The following is a 23,122-nucleotide window of genomic DNA, read 5'->3' as shown; positions in this document are numbered from 1 at the left end:
ATGCACAGAGAAACACTGGGGAGGGGATATGTTTGCAAACAAAGGCCAAGATAGGAATGAAATGACAAGGCCAAGAGCATACAGAAACCGCTTAACTGACAATGTTCATGATGTGACTAACAATGTGATGTAATGCGAAGCAATCCCTAGGGAGGGAAGCATCTGAGAAGAGGGTTCAACTCTAAGTGGTACAGTGTTTTAAAGGGAGCAATGAAGAAAACATTGGGCTGGACTATGAATACTCAGAATTGATGAAGTTACTGTATAGCACAGGGAACTATATTCAATATCGTGATAAACCATACTTGAAAAGAATATGAAAAAGAATGTATTATTTATATATATATATATGTACACCTGAGTCATTTTGCTATACAACAGAAATTAACACAACACTGTAGATCAACTATACTTAAATAAAATAAATTAAAAAAAAAAGAATTGATGAAGTTAAATTTTCCATTATGGGATAGAAATAAGTAATAAACTGGCTTACTGAAAATATTATACTCCAGCACACCTGAGTGTTAGGGACTGTGATTATCAGAGTCCTATCCACTAGAAAAGTATATCCTACTTCTAAGGAAGCATAATCACTTGACAATACCATTGGTTATTGCTCTTAAGTAAGCTGAATATGCTTCCAATTAATTTTATTGCTGGAGATAAAAGAGGTAATGTGGTAACCATGCACTGGTGAACATGCTGTTGATAAAAAGAGAAGAAAAATAGAAACACAAAATCTGGATGTGCGGGTAGAATATTTTATGACTGAAAAGTAAAAGAAAACACTTAAGTGAACTTTTCATTTCATAGATATTGAGAGTCTAGAAAATCCTTGTGGATCAGAATGCTCGCTACTAGAGTAAAAGAAGCTGGTAGCTTATTTCTACATCAAAAAAATGAATCCCTGCTTCATCCTTGCTTTCCTAAAGAAAAGCCATAATTATTACAAACATAAGTATATACAACATTGTATTGGATGCTATATCAAAACATCCAACCTTCACCAACACCCTGACATCTAACACTGACACAATGTTAAATGATCACAAACTACATGATGTGAGAGACAGTCAAATTATCTTCTTCTACTTTATAAAATTATCACTGCTAATGATCACACAACTGCATTTGTTTGTCTGAGCCCCAGGGCAATGAGTTTAAATGCTAGTTAAGAATTTCTAAATAAGATCTACATGGGGGTAGCACCTTAACACTAACAAAGGAGAAAAAAAAAAAGAGTGAGGGCTGTCCAATTTGGGAATTGTGATTTCATTTCAGGTGAATATCAAGATAGATCACGTTTAACCACCATAGAGACCTCCCTTCATTTTTTTAGATAACGTATATTTTTTTAAAACTTTAAAACATCACAGATTTCTTGTTTAAAAATCAAGTTGCAAAGTATTTAGAAAGTAAAAATTTCTACATAATGTCCCCTGTCATCACACAACTTGCTGAGTACACTTCAGATGTACATACATACACCTCTGTTTATCCTGTGCTACATGCTTATTTTACCAGCAATATCATCTTGGAAAACCATTTCATGTCTGTATATGTAGATCAGCCCTTTTGAAAGGCTTCACAATATTCATTCTTCCTTATACCATAAATTACCCAATACTCTATGGATATGCATTGTTTTGGATACACACACATGTACACACATGTGTGTAAAAACAGATTTGTTACTTGTGTGAATATTTTGGTAAATAATAAAAATTCCTGAAAATATGTTCATGTAATTGCTGAACCCAAGCATGCATTTACGTTTACATATTTCATCATAGTGGTAAATGTTTCAGAAAGTTTGTACCGATATTCATATTTTTACTATTATTATCATTACTATAAGTTAAAAGTATCTAATTGTTTCAGTATTAGTGAGGCTGAACATTATGTGATTATGGTATTTCTTCCTCTGTATTTTATCTTTGGCTGATTTTCTATGCATTTAAGAAAGTAATTTCCTCATTGATATCTAAATGTTTTTTTGTTTTTGTTTTTTTAAAATTTTATTTATTTATTATTTTTTTGGGGGGGCACACCAAGTTCAATCATCTGTTTTTATACACATATCCCCGTATTCCCTCCCTCCCTTGACTCCCCCCCCACCCTCCCTTGAGTCCCCCCCACCCTCCCCGTCCCAGTCCTCTAAGGCATCTTCCATCCTCGAGTTGAACTCCCTTTGTTATACAACAACTTCCCACTGGCTATTTTACAGTTGGTAGTATATATATGTCTGTGCTACTCTCTTGCTTCGTCTCAGCTTCCTCTCTAAATGTTTTTTTGTATATTAAGTACATTGGCATTTCTTCTCATGCACTAAATGTATTTTTGGCCAATTTGATGAGCACCAAGTACCACCATACTTAGTAGTTAAATTTTGGACAATAATTCTTTTAAAAGTCATCACAAGATGTATTCTTGAACCAAAGCCAAGATTAAATTTATTATGACACTTGAATTACAATTATCCACTTATCATTACAACTCTTACCTACTAAAACATTGATAAAAGATACCTATGACAGTATAATAACTGATTAGCAGAAGGAGGGTTTTCAGTATATAGAAATATTTTCTTGGGGGATATTTAGAATTGGCTTAAAATCTCCATGTAATAGTACTGTCAGAAACGATGAGGTGAAAACTGTCTGAACCTGTCAAAATATCTTTAATTACGATTCAAAAGAGTAGAAATTTAAAGCCCACTGAACCTAATGTTACCGGTGAACTATAATTTACTACATTATTGTAAGAAGCACGGCACCCACACACCTGAGGCCAACACTGCAGGTGACTAGCAGTTCAGTGGCCAGGTGTTTCCCACTGCTCCTGGCCCAGGAGAGAAGCCCCTTTAGTCTGTCTCTGTCTGCCCTCTCAGAACCCTCCTCCCTCTAAAACCACAAACTCGTGCACAGACCAGAACTCCAGCCTCTGCCTTTAGCAACATCCAGTTCCTCAGACTTATGCACTTTAAATGCCCAGCTGGAAGGGAAACTGGTAAGTACTTTAAGCATCAGGATATGGAGTTACAAATCTGAACCAGCCACTCTAAAACCGATCTTTTGGACAAACATAAAATATAAATCACAGAGTTAGGTACTTTTTGATCATAGCAGCAATTTACCATGCTCAAAATGTGAATGTCAGTGTGATAACCTCTTGGCTAAGAGAAGCTGGGGACCAGGAGGTGCAGTATAGCATGTCGACATCGCTCACCAAGTCAGTGACCTCAATTTCAAAAGCAGATAAAAAGTAACTTTGAAGACAGAGACAAAGAATAAAGGGAAAAAGGAATGGGGAAGAGTGAAATGAAATACCCTCTGTAATTTCTTCTACAGACTTTCCCCCAGAACTGGAGAGGAGCAAGACCAAAAAAAAAAAAAAAATGCCTGGATCACTTATTGTAACTGAAACCACAAGTTATAATACTCTCAAGAGATTCTAACTATCCAGACATCTGCTGGATAACAAATGCAGCCAAACATGCATCTTTAAAGAGGTTTCTAGGTTATGCAGTGACAGCTTTACAATCCAGAAAATAGATAATCCAACCAGAGGAAGAGCTAATCTGGATCCACTGCTTACCCATAAAACCTTGATTAGGGACACAACACCAACACAGCAAGCGTTCTACCTGCAACTATGAGTTCTTAAAGGACTCTAAAATCTTAAAACTTACTTCAGAACTGCAGAAATACAATGTAATTTTTATGCCCATTTAGTTTAAGTAATCAATCTTCCCATTAAATCAAAACATACTGGAAAATATTCAGTAAGAATGAGATATGTTGTATATAGATCAATTCTACACTGACATCAGTAATTTTTCATCTCACTTCTATGTGACACGAACACAAGCTCACTCTCTGATGTTTTCCAGAAACGTCTGTCCAATCCAAGCAAACATAAATAGGGCTTCAATGCTTGTGAAGATGCTGTCACCTGATACTGCTCAAACAAGGCAGCTATGAAAATAAGCATTATAAAACATGCTTGTGGTCGACAAAAATTAAATCCCCAGTATATCAGGCTGTAGCCAAACAAAAAGAGGCACATTTTGCCTCTCATCGGTCTCTTGTAGGACTTTTTTTGGTCATCTTTTTTGCCAAGGAATTCAGAACATGTTGGCCACAGACAACTGTTTGTGAAACCTTATACTGTTGATAAATAGAACAATAAGAGAAGAGTTAGCCAGAAAGAGAATAAAAAGAATCTGTAAATTCCACAGGCCGTATAGAATTTTTGTATAGGATCTTTGTAGCCTATTTGAAAGTCGACGTGAAATTGCCTGGGGACAAGTTCTGAAACAGATTTCTTCATTCGAGCTGTTTCTTTTAGATGTTCCCCTATATGTGATACAGGAAATAGGAAAGCACTACTGCAAAGATAATTTCCTGATACATAATACACTGATCCCTGGAACAGGTCTTTTAATGCTTTGAGTGGTTCTCCAGTGGAGTCACCTTAGAATTAAGTATGAGTGTTTTCAGCCTCTACAGCTCCCCTCTCAGGCAGCCACGTAAACTTCCCTTGGGAAGACATTGAGTACTTTGAGAACAACCCCAGTCCCAACAAGTAGTTGATGACAACTCCTTCAAGAAAATAATCTAAAGATAACAATGTTGCCCAACTTTGCTTGCAATTTTTAAGAAAATATTCCAGAAAGTAAGAGATGCCACCAATTTATACAGTTACCAATAGCAACTTGTTCACAAAATTAATACTAGAATGGAAAATGAATGTTTTCAGTTTACAACTTTTGAAGATTAGCATGTTTTGATGAAGTTTTGGTGACTCTAATTATATGTATAATCTAACTTCCTTGTTCTGCACATAAAATTTCCTTTCAATCTATATGAGTGACAAGAACAAATATCTCAATCCATAAGCACAATGGGATAGGATATATTTTTTTAGTAACCTCTACCACATGGTAGGTGTTCTAATGTCAAAGATGTGTATTCTAATGATCCTTCAAATCCTTATCTTCTTGATTCTTTATTTTCCTTTCTCTCATCATCTGCACAATCAGTACAAAAGTTTTCATTGTGTGGCCCATACCAGCAAACACCACTCCTGGGAAATTTGGCTCCAACAAATATCACAGCTATTCTTCAAGAACAGAAACAAACTAAATTAGAAATAGTCAGGAAGTGATGGAGTCATTTAAAGTTTACATCTCAATTATGCGTGATACTTCATATCTCCAGTGTGAGTTTCTTTTTCTGTTTGAAATGCACCACATTTATTAAGAATAATGAGAGCTTTAGCTCTGCACCATATGTCACCATCTAGAAAACATGACCACGTGCATTAGTTCATTGGAATCTCCTAGTTGTGTCAGAGTAGGAAGTATAATCTTCATTTTGCATCTAAGGAAGAGGAGCAGAGAGGTTATGAGACTTGCTCAGCGTAATACCGCTCAGTGAGGATATGGGTCCTGGAGTCTATTTTTTGGGCCTCTGCTTTTTCCATAAACATCTCTGTAAAGATTAACATTCCATGTATTTATCATCATTTTATGAGCCCCTGAGTTTGGTGGGAAGAGTAAATTATTAATAAATCAATCTTTCTCCTCTCTTTTTCCTTGTCTCTCTCTCTTACACACATATGCACATACATACATGTTTTTCTCTTATAAACTCCTCCTTCTCTCCTCCTCAAACTCACATTAGTGACCCAATACCTTCAGCCCCCAAAGGAAACACAAATTGATAAATTAGTCTTCTATGCTTTCACTGAATTGTAAGTACATGCACATATATGCAGGGTTTCTTGCCATTCCTTTTTTTCCAAAAAACTCGTATATAGGTGCTTCTTCATCTTTTTTTTTTTTTCCAGTGAGCAATACCACACAAAACATACTTCACTCACAGATTCCTCTCTTGATGGCAGTAACTTGATTCCACTTCTTTGCTACTATGAATATTGTCACAATAAACAACTTTGTACCTCTATCCTCACATGCTGCTGCTTGTATTTGTGTGGCACAGACTCACAAGAGGAAGAATGCGGGGCCAAAGTTTACGAGAATTTTTAACTGTAATACATTTGCCAGTTAACTTTTGTAAAAAGCTTGCAATTCTTTAATTTTCTACCAGCAATGTGTGAAAAGAGGATCTGTGAGAAGAAATCCCTAGGATGGGGCATTGTGACGATAGGGCACCATTCTAAGGATGAAGGGGCGGGAGAAAACATGGGCAAGATCTACATGGCTCTGGGAGAGCAGGGGAGTTTCATTAAGGTCCTGCAGAATCCAGCCCTGGATACTTGAAACTGACAGCAGTGCTCTGGAATGCATTTCTCCCTCTGATTCACCATCCTGCTACTTTTCATGCAGATCTCACTCTCTGGCTGGGATCTCCTGGCGTTTTGCATGCATCTCAAAGATGGTTTCCATTACCCTTCTGGTCACGAAACTGTCATTCTGGACATGTGCCTTATACAACTAACACCATTCAAGAGTGTGTAAATATTGTAACATACCTTTGATGTTTTGGGGGGTTTTTTCCCTCTCAGTGGAAAATAGGCTTATGTCTTGGGACAAAGAAAAAGAAAAAGGCTTGCAGAAAGTGTGAAGCAATCAGTTGTTAATTAGAGTTTTTACTGTAAGCAAATCATAATAAAATGTAAAAAAAAAAAAAGTCCACAGGAAGTATTAGTTTACAAGCATTCTTCAGAACTATTTCTTTGTGACATTTTAACTATTCTAATTGAGATAATGCCTCCAAGGTAAGTATCCAGAAATCTATAAATCTCTACCGGCCAGTGCAACTGTCATTGAAAAATCGCATAGTCCTAGAGCTGGCTTCTATATTAAAATGCCATTTACTGTGTCTCTCTGCTGAAATCAAATGATTAGAAGTAAGCTTCTCTGTCTATTCTATTTTATGACACTATTAAATAAAATTCCCCAATTTCCTCATTTATAGAAATCATTAATAACGTTAGGAAAGACTTCAATGAATCACCAACTGCATAACCTTCATATATATTAAATGACCAATATACATGTTCCAAAGAAGTGGTGAAGTGGAAAGGAGAGAAACTGCTTGTAGTTGAGCCCCTATCATATCTGTTGCTCTGATGCCTTCTCTTCTCTACACTGAAAAAGATCTTGATGCTTCAATATTTTCTAAAGCTCACACTATCTTGCTAGTCATTACTGTGGCTCTCAATGATTTCTCTCCTAATTTAGCATATTTCTCTTTCATTATAAAGCCTGGAATTGGAGCAGTAGGCTATCAGGTAAATAGTCAAATATCTTAGGTTGGTAACTCTTGGTTTCCTTTGGTCTTTTATTGTAAATGTTATGTTTAGAGAGAGAAATGATTTCCAAGAAGTTATTGTATGTAAAACTCCATGATTTTGACACCCTTAATATTCCAAATAAAATTTCAAAATTCATGACATTTTAAAAAGAGATGTTGGGTTTCCTAGGTAGGCAGTGGTTAAGAATCCGCCTGCCAGTGCAGGGGACACGGGTTCGATCCCTGCTCCAGGAAGATCCCACGTGCCATGGAGCAACTAAGCCCATGCGCCATAACTATTGAGCCTGCGCTTTAGAGCCTGTGAGCCACAACTATTGAGCCCATGTGCTGCAACTACTGAAGCCCATGTGCCTAGAGGCTGTGCTCCACAGCAAGATAAGCCATGGCAATGAGGAGCCCGTGCACCACAACGAAGAGTAGCCCCCACTCACCGCAACTAAAGCCCGTGCACAGCAAAAAAGACCCAACACAGTCAATAAAATAAAATAAAATAAAATAAAATAAAATAAAATAAAATAATAAAATAAAATAAAATGAGATGTTAAATAGTTTAGCAAGGTTACTCTGAGACCTTTCATGCCTAAGTTTAGCCCAGGCTTGTCAGCACCAGACCACCTACAAGAAAGCATAGGTCTTGAGAGGTATCTAGAGAGATGGTAACTTACAGCCTGGATGGAAAAGCAAGTGGTAACTTGATATCCATTTCTCTTTCATGGAGAGAAATTGCTTCTCCATTTGCTGCTCTAGTATGTGAGCTATTTTTACCCCGCTCTTTTATTTCTTTTATGTGATAAAACAAAGATATTTATATTTCTAATGGATTTCAATGTAAAGCATCCACATAGTATTAGGCAAGACTGACCACTATGATCTTAACCAATGAAGTAGTTTAATTAGCCTATTTCAAAGGGAACACTATATAATAATTTTGAGCAATAACAATTACAACCTAGATTTCATTAAAATGAATTTTTGGTCATTTATGAAAGATGTCCCTTTCACAAAATATTCAGATTAGAAGATTTAGATTAAACTAGATTTTTATATATATATATATAAAACAATATATATATATAACTATAAAAACATATTTATACATATATGCACAAATGTATATTTATACATGTATATAGTTTACAGGCCTTATATCATAAAAAATTCAGACAACCATCTAAAGTGATTCTACTTTTATATTATCAGACACACAGTGTCTATAAAGAAAAAAAGAAAAGGACATTTGTGAACTCCTAACTTCCCTATTATTGCCTAGTGCTCCCTATCCACTATCAAAATTAAAGAGTTCAAAAATATTTTTTTCAGGTTTCTTAACAGAGTATTTCTATCTGCAGGTTAATCAAGTGCATTTGCATAAATTCTCTTCAGAAATAATTTGTTATATGCCTCAACATTTGAGAGAATACTAGAAACATAACTTCCTGTACTTATGGAAAATTTCACAACCTTCATTTAGCAAGTAATATTTAGATACATTAACTATTGTAGTCATAGTTTTTCTCTGTTTAGTAGGAACCGATATAATATTTAATCTGGATTGCACTCATCATCTGAAGGTATGTTCATTAATGAGGGATGAATGTTGGATATCTGGCTATAATTACACTTTGGGGCAGAATCATATAATGATTCACTCATTGAATCTACTACTTATGCAAATGTATGGTTAATGCTTATATGATAAAATGTTTAAGCAACCAGAAGTTACATCAATATATGTCAGTTCTCTTTTAGCTCCAGATTTCTTGAAGCTGTGATATAGTACAGGATATTGTTGAATACAATTTTATTTTTTTAATTTTAGGCTACCTAAATGTATCTTAGCAAAAAGAACATGTATACCTCAACTCTAAGCTGTTTCTGTACATTTTACATTGAGTTATTGTGACATTCCTCAAAGTAAAAAAAAGAATAAGTTTATAACAAAATTGGAGCTAAAATAACATGAGGAAGCCTAAGAAAAATAAATCTGTGAATCTAGAGATGAAAACAATCTCAAGCCATGAGCAGCTTGTGTTTATAGAAAAAAAGTCACACCACAAAGCACGACTCTTTTTCCTTTCTGTAAATTTAAATACAGTGGATGAAGTGGAATTTATAAATAAAGTCAACTTTGTATTTCAGTAAAAAGACCTCATTAATAAATCTTTACTTGAAAAATTAATTCAAACTGGTTGGAATATACAATATCATATGTCCTACATTAGGCAAATTATTCATAATAAGAGGAAATAAGAATGACAGCATTTCCATAAGAAGCAGTTTTTTGGTTATGGTCACTGAAAGATGAATTGTAGGTCAGAATTTATTTAATGTCATCATGAAAAAATCTGAGCATGATAAGAGGAGACATACTCTTGCATTCATATACGCATAGCTAATAATATATTGTATCACAATCACAAATATTTCCACATTTAACTGTCTTCTTCCTGACACACAAAAAAGCCCCATACAGTACTCTGAGATTACTGAAGTTAACCCTCCATATTCTGGGTATTCCCTTCTTCAGTTTACCCTTCTAGGTATTATCTTCAGCCCCACCAACCCTTCCTAAACTATACCTCTTTACAGTAGGCAAGCGTTAGGTGAAAGTTACTGATAGAAGTTGAAAATTACATGGCTTTTGGGATGAAAATACAAAGGGAATAGCACCTCCCAAAGAGCATTCCATGAGAAGTTAATATGTATGCTAAAAACGAAATGTGCCCAAGAGAAAATCAGATTGGAAAATCTCCTATTAAGCAAAATTTAAGATGTTTCTTTACTAAAGAATGCATAATAGCCTTTCATATGCTAAAGTGAATTCTGATCTCAAAGAGATGTACGTAGCAGGCAATGTTAACAAATTCATTTCACCATAGACCTTTCTGTTTTTCAATTAAGCCCCTCTTATCACATTCAGGCACTATTGTTCCCACAGAAGCAACAGAACCCAGTTTTGAGACTGCTAAAGGAGAGGGGAAAGTGTTATGTGAGATTCTGATAACAGCCTTTTGGTAAAGATGGGTATTTAGCACAAGGAGGGCAGATACAGACGTTCTATGATCATATCAATACACTGATTGTTCCAAGAGATCTGTATGTAATATCCATTCATCAGAGGAAGCAAGTGACAGAAAATCAGACATGGCAGGAAAGTAGTGCCAGGGCAGGCTGAGGCAAAATTTAAGAAGATATGTACTTGCACACCTCGGAAAGTGAGTCTCTCTTTAAATTTTATGTTGCAGCACCTCACTCTCCTCACCCTCGCTTAGGCCCTTCAGAAAAGATGGACCATCTCTCCTCATTCTTATAGAAGAATTTTGTCTACCAAACCCAAGAACTTTATTCTATTATTATATTACTATATTCTGTAATTAAATTAAAAAATTAATTACAGCTATAGTAAATGTTCTTTGAAATATCTTCAAGAAATAGAGAGGTATATAAAATAAAAAGAAGGTACTCTCAACCCCGTAGTTCTACTAGGTACATACAGAAGAGAACTGAAAACATATGTTCACCCCCAATGTGTATATGAGTGTTCATTACAGCATTATGCTTATTAGCCAAAAAGTAGAAACAAACCAGATAATGAATGAACGAATAAGCAAAATGTGGGGTATTCATACGATGGAATAGTATCCACCCTAAAAAGGAATGAAGTTCCTATACATCCTACGTGGATGAATCTTGAAAACACAGGCCAAGGAAAAGAAGGCAGACTCTATTTATATGAAATGTCCATGGGAGGAAAATCTACAGAGGCAATAAGTAGATTAGTGGTTTCCAGGGCAGAGTGGAAGGAGGAAATATGGAATTTCTTGTGGAGGTGACAGGAATGTTCTATAATTAAACAATGGAGATGGTTGTAGAACATTGTCAATATATTAAAACCCACTGATGGTATGCTTTAAAATGCTGAAGTGTATGATATGTGAAATATTGCTCAATAATTTTTTTAAAGCTAAAATGAGTGAGGCTCTGATCACCTTCCCTATGTCACCAGAATTTATAGTGTACCTATTACAGGGCACATCTCTAAATGTTATACTTCATTAACTCATTTAATCCTCAAAACCACTCAATGAGACATCTTTTAAAGATAAGGAAGTCGAGGTACCAAGCAGGTTAAATAATTTGCCCAAAGTCCTGTAGCTAGTAAGGGACAGAGTTGGGCTTATAAAACTAGGCAGTTTAGCTTCAAAGCTCATGTTGCACGCTAATTACTAGGAGCAATGACCATTGATACTTGGGGTATATATTTCTAGGCATACACATGCACATGTACGTGTGTAGATAGACAACAAGTATTCACGTGGGACTATATATACTAGAGGTCAGCAAACTATAGCCCATAGATGCAATCAGGCTCACCATCTGTTTGTACATAATCCATGAGCTAAGAATGGAAGAATGGATTTTATATTTTTTAAATGGTTGAGAAAGAAGGAATGAAAAAAGAAGAGTATCATTTCATGACACACAAAAAGCATATAAAATTCAAATTTCAGTGTTCATCTAAGTTTCATTGGGGACACTGCCACCTAATCTATTTTTTAATCTATGGTGTCTTCTACACTACAAGAGCAGAGTTGAGAGGTGGCAACAGAGACAGTGTGACCCCCGAAAAGCATTAAATATTCCTATCACGACATTTAGAGAAAAATTTTGACCCTGGGATTATACCATGCATGATGCTCTAAAACTTTCTTAGGTCACTAAACATTACATCATGTTCAACCTCCCAGACTCCCTAATTTCATTAAATGGCTGCAAAATTAAAATGCACCTAAAATTATTAAACCTTTCCCATATTGATGAAAAGGGCATATTCTTTACCAAATTTCTCTCAGAATGGTTGGATTAATTGATTTACCTCCTAATGTGAAAATGACCTACATTTTGGTGGCCTAAGTACCTGGATTTTGGGAGGTTTCATGCCTGTCTCACCTGAGTGAAGGTTCTTTTCTCAGCTGCTCAATAGCCACCTAACAAAGATGTTGAATTCTGAGCTGTTTGGGGCTGCATGGTAAGGTCAACTTTGCATAGATTATATAGAGGGACTCATCTCTCATTCTTCTCAACAATCCTACCTTCCCTGGTTGGGCCTATTATACAGAAACTTCTGTTCTTTTACAAGTAGTTAGAAAAGTGGAAGAGTGGCTATCGCTCTTCCATTGTCCCTCTGTAGTGGATACTGTGGTGGGCTTTCAGGTCCCTCCTATTCTGTGTTGAGATATTCATTCTCCTGCTATTGGCAGCTCCTGACCTTCAGTTGTTTCTCTTTGGGAATTGCTTTCAGCTGAACAAGGCTACCTTGTCTAATGTCATGACCCTTTTGCCAGGAGCAAATCCATCCAATAACTGGTCAATGCAGGAGTATAAAAGCCCATCCACCTTGACTTAAGGTGAGACAATTATAAAAGGCCATCCTAGCTCCAGAGCTCCCTGTAGAATCCATCACAGTTCAGTTGAACTTACTCATTGTGAGACTTCTCCTGTTCAATTTTTCTCTCATTGCACAAAGACGTTGCCCTGAGAACACTACTGCATACATTTTTTACAACCAAAACTGCATCTTAGAGTCTGTTTCTTGTGGAGCCTGACCTAAAACACTCCTAACTCTTCCTAAAGGAAGAGAGTTGTGATATTTGATATGATGCCTGGGTTTAGGAGAGGAAAATGAGTCCATATGGCTTAGCCCCTCCAACCCTCTTTTTGGGGCCAGGCCCCATGCAGGGAAGTGCATGCTACTCCTGGTAGCTTTGTAAGGTAAGTCATGCCTCAGATTATGCTCTTCTGAGGAAAATCTGACCAACCATCATCTCTTTTGCACAGTAATGAGGCTCTAAACTGTATGACAAGGAACATACATGGGAATCTCCTCTGGGAATCTTCTCTGAAGACTACATTTTCCCTAGGATTGGATCTCCCAGGATCTAAATTTAGCTGAAGATTCAGGAAGTTCAATTGTGGCAGTAAGCCTAATTTAAGATTTCCAATTTGGCCTGATCAATAATTATGCTAATGATTTGATCTTTATCTGCTTGATTCCTTTGTCTTTGTTTGTTCAATTGGGTTAAAACTATGGGACAGGAAAGAATCACGATCACCATCCTAAACCCACACTGACAAAGAGGAGCACTACACACCTCCAAAAGGTAAACCTTCATTCCTCAAAATTAACAATTTATAGTCTAATTGAACAGTTTGAATTAACAGTCTTATTTACCTATATATACAGGGAGATGCTACCCCAGCAACTCCTTAGATTGGGGCAGGTCTTACTTCAAATCCAGCTTGGGCATTTGTGATTTAGGAAGCAGATTTCAAATAGGAAAACTGAGCTGTGTCCTTTTCAGTAACCGAATCAGAGAAGATCCATCTCAGATTTAGTTTAAGGATTAAAAGCAATAATGTATATAAAGTATGTCTGGCAATACCTTATATAGTGGGTATTCAATACATATGAATTCATTGCTCAGTAAGTATTAAGAACTATTATATAATATACCCATATGGGTCCTCTCTAGATTCTTCAGAGAGACCAAAAATCCACTGCTTCCAAAAGGTAGGAGGATGACTTTTCACTCCAAGGAGATTATTTCAAGCCAAAATTCTGATCAATGTGCCAGTGAATCAGGCTCACAACAAAATTAACAAGTATGAAACTAGGTAATACGTGACAGAGAGGAGCAGAGAACAAAGGCAATCACATCCACTTCCCCCTTTACATTATAAAACGCAAAGGGTGGGTGCTATAGACTGAATGTTTATGTCCCCACAAAGTTAATGTTAAATACTAATCCCCATTGTAATGGTATTAAGAGGTGAGGCCTTTGGGAGGTGACTAAGTTATGGGGTGGAGCCTTCATGAATGGGATTAGTGCCCTTATAAATGAGATCCCAGAGAGCTTCCTTGTTCCTTCCACTAAGTGAGGACACATTAAAAAGACAGTGTCTATGAGCCAGGAAGCAGGCCCTCACCAGACATTGAATGTGTCCACACCTTGGTCTTGGATTTCCCAGGCTCCAGAACTGTGAGGACTAAATGTTTGTTGTTTAGCCCACCTAGTGTATGGTATTCTGATGAAGCAGCCCAAACTAAGAAAAAAGGGACTATTCCCTTTGCCTGCTAAGAGCACCATTTACTCTGGCCACACAGGTACCCGGCAAGTGAGAGCCTGCAGAGATGGGCTGCCAATGATGGCAGCTACCAAACTGGGGGTCTAATTAGATTGGGCCCCAGGCATCAAACAATTCAAGAGTTGCCCTCATACTAGTATGTGGCTAGTATGTGGCAAAGGAAGGAGGGAAGCCTGTGGTGGCTACGCTATCACATTCTCTTCTCATAGAGAGGGAGAATCAAGTCCCCTGAGAGTTTAGAAAAGCAGCTAGGACCCAGAGACTAAATAGGAAGCTGAAATGGGTAAGGTTAGGCAATGACCAACACTGGAAAGCTCAGCAGAGAACCAATTAACTAAGAAAAGAATATTCCATTTCTGTCAGGGTGAATGAAACTTGATGCTCAACATTTATTACTCTGGGAAGTTCTCGCCTGTGACCAGCATTCAGATTAAAGACCCTGCACACTGAGAATAAAACTAAGAAAAACTATGAAAAGAGTGAGTTTTCTCATTACAAGGAAAAAAATAAAGAAAATAAATGAAATTTATAGAAAAGAAAAGAGTGAGTTTCCTTAAACATCTGGAAAGAAAGTTCTAATTTGTCACAAAGTGTTCCAGGAAAAGAACCTAGGATTGGAGATGGAGGTGGCTGATTTTGGAACGTAGGTTCTGGGGATATAATCACTGACCTGATTTGTCTTTTTAGCCTCTGATGTTTGTGATTTTGTGAACTCAGAGCTATTAACGCTATTAATATGAGTAATCTGGTCCAAAAACCAGGCTCAAACATTTAACACCATGACCTTTGGAACTAGTGAATTCCAGAGAGGAGCTGAATGCTCTGTGAAGAAATATTTCCCTTATGATTTTTTTTCTAAATCTGTTGAATATAAACTTTAGAGTAGTCTCAAATCTGATGCCATAAAGCAAGAGAGAGAGGGGGAGAGAAACAGAAAGGAAGGAGAATGAGAAGGAGGAGGAGAGAGAGGAAGGAAGAAAGGAATGAAGGAAAGAAGGAAGGAAAGGAGGGAGGGAGGGAGAGAGGGAGGGAGTAAAGGAGGAAGGGAAGAAGGGAAGAAAGAGGAAAACAACAAAAGGCAAGGAAGGGAAGGGGAAAGAAGGGAAAAGAAATTCATTCCTTTAAAATGTGTTATTCTTTTCAAAGACCATAATTACATTACATGGATTATATTCCAGAAAGCAGTTTGGTTTATAAATCATAAATAAGATGACAAAAAAAGGAGAAGGAAAAATTACTGAAACATACTATTGCTGAATTCTGTTAGGCATTACACATCACTGGTAGAGAGCACAGAGACGTAGGAGATTTAAAGAATGTGCTTAAATCTCTGTAAATATAAGGTGCCAGAGATTTCAGTTCAAAGAAATAGATTACTAGCTTAAGAAATGGGAGAAAAGTTCTGAGACCTCTCTCAGGTAGTCCTACCAGTTTCTGCAGGAATGCAGGAATTCTTGCAAAATGGTTAGCTCTACAAACATATGGGCAAAGCTTAACTTTTCATGTAAGAAAAAAAAAATTTCCAGGTATTTAAAAATCCTCCATTTTTCTTTATTTATTTCCTCAATGTTTCTTCTTTTATGGAAAGTTGGAAATCGCCAGGCTCACCTGTATCAAACCCCACACTTGGCACTAAGTCCACGGTTCCGTGAAAGGCTCCGGCCCACGCTGAGGTAGCAGTGGTGACTGTCGTCGGATCTGTCTTTGTGATGTCACACGGGGGAGCAGGAATCCTGGCTGCACGCACGGGTGGCATCAGCAGGGGCCCGTAGGGTGGATCCAGGGCAGAGCCAGCAGAAGGGTGGTGGTGATGGTGGTGGTGGTGGTGGTGGCGGTGGTGCATGTGGGGGTGGTGATGCCGCATATATACGTCATGCATGTGGCTGTAGGACGGGCTCACCTGAGATGCCAAAGGGTAGTGCCAGGACTCGGACACGGGAGGGGGAGGGGCAGGGCCAGTCTGATGCAGGCCGTGTCCAGGCCAGGGGCTGGGGTCGGCGGCAGTAAAGGTGCCAGGAGGTGCAGTGACCTGGAAGTCAGGATGAACTCCCCCCAAACAGGGTGCAGGTGGGGGCTGGTAAGAGCTGGTCCAAAAGGAAGTTGGGAAACTACTCCGCTGGCTTGAGAGAGCTGAGCTGTCTGAGAAGACAGAAAAATACATTATTTACATAAGATTCAGTTCTGGGATAGACTTGCCTCTACTTGTGCAATATTTTACAAGCAGGCTAATTAGTATGCACTCTTTTTCTCCCCCCACAGAGGTGAATCGATACCACGTAAGCCTCTGAGCTTTCCTGCCAAGTCAACGCTCAGGGGTCCAGGCGCTGAACGAGTCCCTGCTTTGTTTGCAGCTTAGGCTGTCACAGTTTAGGCTGAGGTCGGAAATCTGGGACTGGAAAGCTTTGTTTCCTCCTGCATTTCTTGCTGCCATCAGGTCTGAGCAGAGGTCACAGGTACATAAGGCACAGGTAAAAAAAGCGTATGCCATAGATGTGATTCAGGTAGGTTGGAAATGCTGATGTTTACCAACTTCTTTCAAAGGCAAATACAATTTTCACACAAACTAACCATTTTAATGCTGAAAGTAACAAATGGAAGATCACAATGATGCTCGCCAACACTCATTTTCCATCAAGAAGAGTGTATTCCAAGCTTTTTTTCTGGAAGTTTCTGGTCTGAAACAGGTCTAGGAGTTTCTAAACTGAAAATAATAAATAGTTCACATTTAATGTCAGAGACCAAGTGCCCAATACTAGGCCAGGAGCTTTTCATGGATTGATCTCATTGGATCCTCTCTCCAAGTCTATGAGGTAGTTCTTGCTATTACCCCATTTTAAAGATGTGGAAATCGAGGCAGGGAGGAAGCCCAGGAGTCACAGCTGGCAAGTAGGAGACTGGGCTTTGAAGAAGGTAGCCTGCCTGCATGGCTGGCACTCATCATAACGGCACCACAAGACGGCACACTTGTAACTGTAACCTGAACATCCAGAATTTCGTGAAGATTCTGTGGAAGTCATGAGCGGAGGAGATTCAACTGGGCTAATGGACTTGAGGAGATGTTTAGGGAAGGAGAAATGATACCAAAGAACAGCACTTGGAGATAAATAAGCAAGAGGGAGGACCGTCCTCGACTTTGCTTCCATTCAATCTCTCCACTCAATGCTTGACATATATAGTTGACCTACTATGTGTGAAACATGGGGTGACGAGGGATGACTGGACAGATATCGCCTTTAATGACAATCTGGCAGGAGACAGATAAGTAAATAGACATGAGCGATGTAATTTGGTTGGTGCTCTCATAAGGGGAAATACAGGGAGGGGGCACGAAAGCAGCCTAAGAAAGTAACAGGTAAATCGAAAGGGTCAAGAGGGCTAGCCTTGTGCAGAGGCAGGGAAGAGTGTTTTAGGCTAATGAAAAAGTATGTGAAAAAAATGCCCCAAATGACACATACACACACAAAGTCGTGTCTGAGGGAACAAAAAGTTGAGTGGGCAGATGGTGGCAAACAGATTATGGTCTAAGAAGGATCCACATGGATACGGCCTCATGAGCCGTGCGCTAAATGTGGGCGCTGTCCTGAGGAGATCCAGTGAGCTCAAAAGGGTTTTAATCTAGGGAGCGTTAGAGTCAGAACTGTGCTTAGAAAGATCGATGCCTCCAGCGATAGCCTGTTGCCTCCAGTGCAGAGTAATTAAGCAAGCACTGGCCCGGGAGTCTGGAGAGATCAGCCAGAGAGCTGGCAGCCAGCAATTACCCCATCTCACTGTAGAACCCCAAATGATCTGTTGGCCTCTCTGTGGCTCAGTGTCTTCCAATCAAATATGAGACCTTTGAGCTCATTTAATTCCAAATATCTTCTGGCCCCATACTTCTAACCATTCTGTGGCATGTCCTATGGATTACTTCTATCTATAGATAAAGATAAGGTTGCTTAGTACATTAGTCATGCATGTACAGTAAAATGGTATTTTTATACTGGGTTCCACATAAAAGAACCTTGCTAGGTCTTTCCATGAAATGAAGGGTATCGTAAGAAGTACTATGAAATAAAAGCATTCAGAAGTCTGACATGTCCACGTTCTCATGTCATAAATGTCCAGGACATAGTTTTCTTGCCTCAGGGAAAGCTTATATAACTTGACTCAATCCCCACATATGTAATTTGACAAACATAATTAGGATTACCACCGGGTTATCTAGCTTCCCTGAAGGCTGTGGCACTAGCACTGTGAGCTCTTCCTCTCTCTCTCCATCAGCCCTACAGCAGAGCTACCATCCATCTCATCCACAGACAGACGGCTATTCAGTGTCTCAGTTTAAGTCTCTCCCACCCCCTGCCCAGAATCTCCATGCATCTCAAAACCCTTGAGGAAATCTAATCAGTGAGGTTCTTCAAGAGGCAAAGGATGAAAGGACAAACTATTCTTCAAACCTTCCAATGGTCCCAGCAAACTTTTACTTGAATAACTTTTAGTTTTGTCACAATCACAATCTATCAGAAAATAGCACTTAAAGTCACTTACTGGCATTGAGGCAAAATTCTATTTAAGAATTGTCTTCCTTTGACATATGAAATGTGGCTGCTAATGACAAGAAGGAAAATTGTGTAAGCTGTAGGGAGAAAATTCAATTTGCCTTAAATGATGCTATTTATAGAATATTTCTATCATACCCGCAGTGAAAGCTGTCAATGTTTAAAGTTTAAAGCTCATACAAAGAGTTTATAGAGGCTCCTTATATTACATAGTGCAGCTTTGCCACCACCAATCTGCTCCTTTGCTCTCACAGATCCAATCTTTGGTACCAAACCCTTCATTCTGCTCATAAATTTCATCTCTTGTGGGGCTAAAATCCCATTACAGAAACAGCTGAACTCAACCCACAGGTGTGTGCCAGAGATACAGAGTTCTCTTTATTAATATCCCCCATTAAAATGTCAAAAGTACAAAGAGTATATGTCATTTCCCTGGATGCTTTCCTTTTGTTTCTTTTCATTTGTATGCCCATGGACCTAATTTTATTTTACAGATGCTTACACATTTGGGATATGCATGCAGAAATATTAATAATGAAAACATTCCTTACCAAAAATATTATCCTTTATGACATATTGTATTGTGATTAGCGAACACATTATCATTGAAAGTAGAAATCTATTCTAAAAAATGCACCCCACAGAGGCTGAATAAAGCTTTAAAATGCCCCAGGGAAAAAATCAAATTAGAAGCAACTTAACATTTTCCCAGTCAGTATGTCTCCTGAGATTAATATAAAGTTTGCAGAGATCTATGCAGACCTTTTCAAAAATAATGTTGAATTCTACATGTAGATGAAAAGATATTGAATAGAAAATATGTTTATGGGCAAGTCTACATTTCAAAACCACTATCTGGTATCTTGATTGTTAAAGAAGAAATTCTTGATACGAAGAAACAGATGATATTCTTTGTTTCATGCCTGGGAATCAGTGTGCTTATTTCATATGTATGTAAATTTTTTCATTACATGACTCTTTGCTTACAAGTATTTAATCACGGCCACATTTTTTGGATGAAAAAGCTTATGAAAAACTGCACACGCTATTTCCATGAAGTATTACTTTTCAACAGTTCAGAACTATGTGATATTAACACTCCATGGTGACTTTGGGCTCAATGATATTGGATATTTGGATAACATTAACACTGAGTCTAATGTATAAAGAGTCTAAATATACTCTGGTTCAGTTTGCTTTCAGGATTAAAAAACATTACACATACATCCACAACCTATTTCTAAACAACAAAGAAAAAAGAAAAAAAGAAATTATCCAACACAACCCATTCAAAGCATACCCAGTAATCTCACTGATGTGATTTTTAGCAGAAATATGTCTTAGAGACAAGAGTTTAACATGCAACATCAAGCAGTTCTTTCAGTTTCACAGTAGCTGGAATACTTTTTACATTAATCTTCAAAGTCTCTGAAAAAAAAATCTAAGGGTAAATATTTTATGCATGAGAAAATTCAACATTTAATTTTTTAAAATAAATATTTTGTTATCTAATTTTGAAAAAAAAAAGAAAACTATATTAAAAGGAAAAATGGGACCATAAAATGTTGTAGAAACTCTATCTTAAGTCATCTTAAAAATCTCCAGAAAACATATTCTTAGAATAAATACTGATTGAGAACATCCATGTTAAAATATAATATTTAACTTTTTGTTAACCTCAGTGAAAAAAAATGCTTTTCCATTCTCAACCTAGAGGGCCCTTGCTCTAATTTTAATTCCCGTCCTCTTGTTCTGCTTCTCATAGAAACAAATAGTTGGGTCAGAGGTGAAATGATACGTGTTCCAGTGTTTTCTGTCACTCAGGAATTAAGCATTACCATTACGTCCAAAGATCGCCCTCCAGTTACTTTGTTCTAGAGTTGCTCAAAATGGGCCTTCCGACTCTAAAATGAGAGTTTCACAGGGTGCTGTCAGATGCCCATACTCCTTAGAGGCAGGACAGTAAGATAAACCAGGCCTAAATTTCCTCCCAAGTGTTTGTTGTAAACTTCCCAGCAGGGATTACTTCCAGTGCCTCCTGTGGATACTTCCCAACTCTCTCCTTCCCCATCTCAGCCTCCCCAAGAGACAGGCCCTCCTTCCCCTTCCTCGTCTTTGCTAAGTTTAATGCTCATTTTAAGAGGTCTTTCTTATAAGAATGTTGCTCTAAGAAGATACCATGTAGATCAATGCAGAAAATATTTACTTTGCAACTACAACAAGAGAGAAAATATCAAGTTTACCATTCTGCATAGTTTTAAAGCCAGTGACATATTTGGCTCTGTCTTGACTTAACTACTGCATTTTCCTACAAACACACACACACACACACACATACTTTCTGTAGTAACACTTAAGCACTGAGATCAATGAATAGACATATTTGAAGCCAATGCTTCTATTTGGATGGCATAAGGAGACAATCAGATTCATTAGGTTTTCTTAACTGAGAAGCCCTATTCAATCCATTAGAAGATATAGTGGGAGAAGAGGTAGTTGATGTGATGTTGTGCCAAACAAAGTACAAATATTTCCTGTCAATTGTTTGCCTAAAAGCTGCAAAACATCTAAAGAGGACTTTCCTAACTCCATCAAGATACAAACTCAAAGTATGACCACTGTCCCATCATTAACTGACATTCTATCATTTGCCTAAAGATTTACTGTGGAAATATATTCTGCCATCAGACATAACTCAGTTTTAAATTCCTTTGAAGCGCTGTAGCACTTGTGTAGCACTGTAAAAACCTCATGCTATAGACTCTTTAATACAGCTGGTCAGCAGCTCCTCATAAACTATTATTGCCACAGCCATCAACACTGTCAATGGCCCTGAGTAACCAGTATGTCCAAGACACCGTGTTTCTGCCACGAATACAAACTTCCAGAAAACAACGTTTCTGAACAAAGATCCCAAGTTGGTTTTCTATGTGCCAAAGGAGCGGAAACCTACTTAAGGAGGAGAGAAAAGGCACCTGACCTTCAATTAGTGCCTTGTATAAAGCCCTACGCCAAATTATTCACACATATTATCAAAAAATCTTTACAACAACCCTAGGAGATGGGTATTAATAAACAAATATTATAGTTGAAGTTAATCTCAGAGAAACTTTGAGAATTAATCGATCACATTGCAACCAGGCAGTAATAAGGTCCAAACCTGAACCCCCAAACAAACATAATCCAACCGAAGACTGCATTATGCAAACCTGTGTTGCTTTGGTAATTAATACAGTATTTCCAGCAACTCTCTTCACTAGACATGGGAATCTCAATTTATAATACTTCTCTTTAACATAGTTGCTAAATCCTTAATTACCTTTTGTGGATTTCCTATGAATCTTATTCAATTTATGCATACTTAACTAAAAACACTACTTTGCAACTAGAAACAACTACGGTAAAGTTTTAGTCACAAGTAGAAAGTAAATAACAACAATAATAAAACGAAAGTAAATAATACATTTGAAATCACAGAACTTCACAGAGAAAAGATTTCAAGATCACTTAATTCAACTCCTTTATTTTATAAATAAGAAAACTGTACCCAAAGATATCATATAGCTTATTACCAGTAAATTCTCTATTAAGGACTTTTTGTTTTCTAATCCTAGTACATGGTATGAACTTGGCTCATCTAATTTAATCACCTGATCATTCAATTCATATTTCATATTTCTCATATAGAAATGCATTATCCTGAGTATTGGGGAAAATGATGTGAGATAACTAGACAGGATATATCTAGTCTTAGTGGGAGAGGGAGAGATGGAAATTGAAGAGCATGCTGTATTTTCCTGGGCTACTCTGATACACTAACATACAAAGCTCTAAAAATTCTAGTCTCTATCTACGCCTCTTCTTTTCACTCACACCAGCATTTTGGCTTCTCATTGAATATTCCAGTTCAATCCTTCCTCAGGGCCTTTGCACTGGCTGTTCCCTCTGCCTTGAATAATTTCCTCCTAGATATTTGTGTGATGAGAAGCACTCTCATTTCCTTCAAGTCTGTACTCAAATGTAAAAGTCTTGGAGAGACCACCTATTGTTACCCTAAGCAGTACCTTGCCCCTCATTATATATGTGCCTGTCTCTTCCACTAGAAAGCTCCATGAGTGTTGAAGCTTAGACTCTCCTGTCCACAGATATATT

The 23,122-nt window shown here is 37.6% G+C and overlaps 1 protein-coding gene across 5 annotated transcripts in view; it reads right to left on the bottom strand.

Moving 5' to 3' along the window:
* Positions 1 to 23,122, bottom strand: part of VGLL3 (vestigial like family member 3) — a 47,650-nt gene that overhangs the window by 10,102 nt on the left and 14,426 nt on the right. For 4 of the 5 annotated variants that reach the window (XM_057696553.1, XM_057696554.1, XM_057696557.1 and 1 more), the window contains exon 3: positions 16,041 to 16,571. In XM_057696553.1, coding sequence (XP_057552536.1) covers positions 16,041 to 16,571 — 531 coding nt within the window. Of the gene's footprint in view, positions 1 to 15,247; positions 16,572 to 23,122 lie in introns of those variants that run through there. The other variant, XM_057696552.1, reaches the window with a different exon arrangement.

The sequence above is a fragment of the Hippopotamus amphibius genome, chromosome 10 (assembly GCF_030028045.1).
Source record: "Hippopotamus amphibius kiboko isolate mHipAmp2 chromosome 10, mHipAmp2.hap2, whole genome shotgun sequence".
In the NCBI taxonomy this organism is placed as follows: Eukaryota; Metazoa; Chordata; class Mammalia; order Artiodactyla; family Hippopotamidae; genus Hippopotamus; species Hippopotamus amphibius.
Note: the sequence above shows the minus strand (reverse complement) of the source record. Positions and strands in the feature narration are given on the sequence as shown.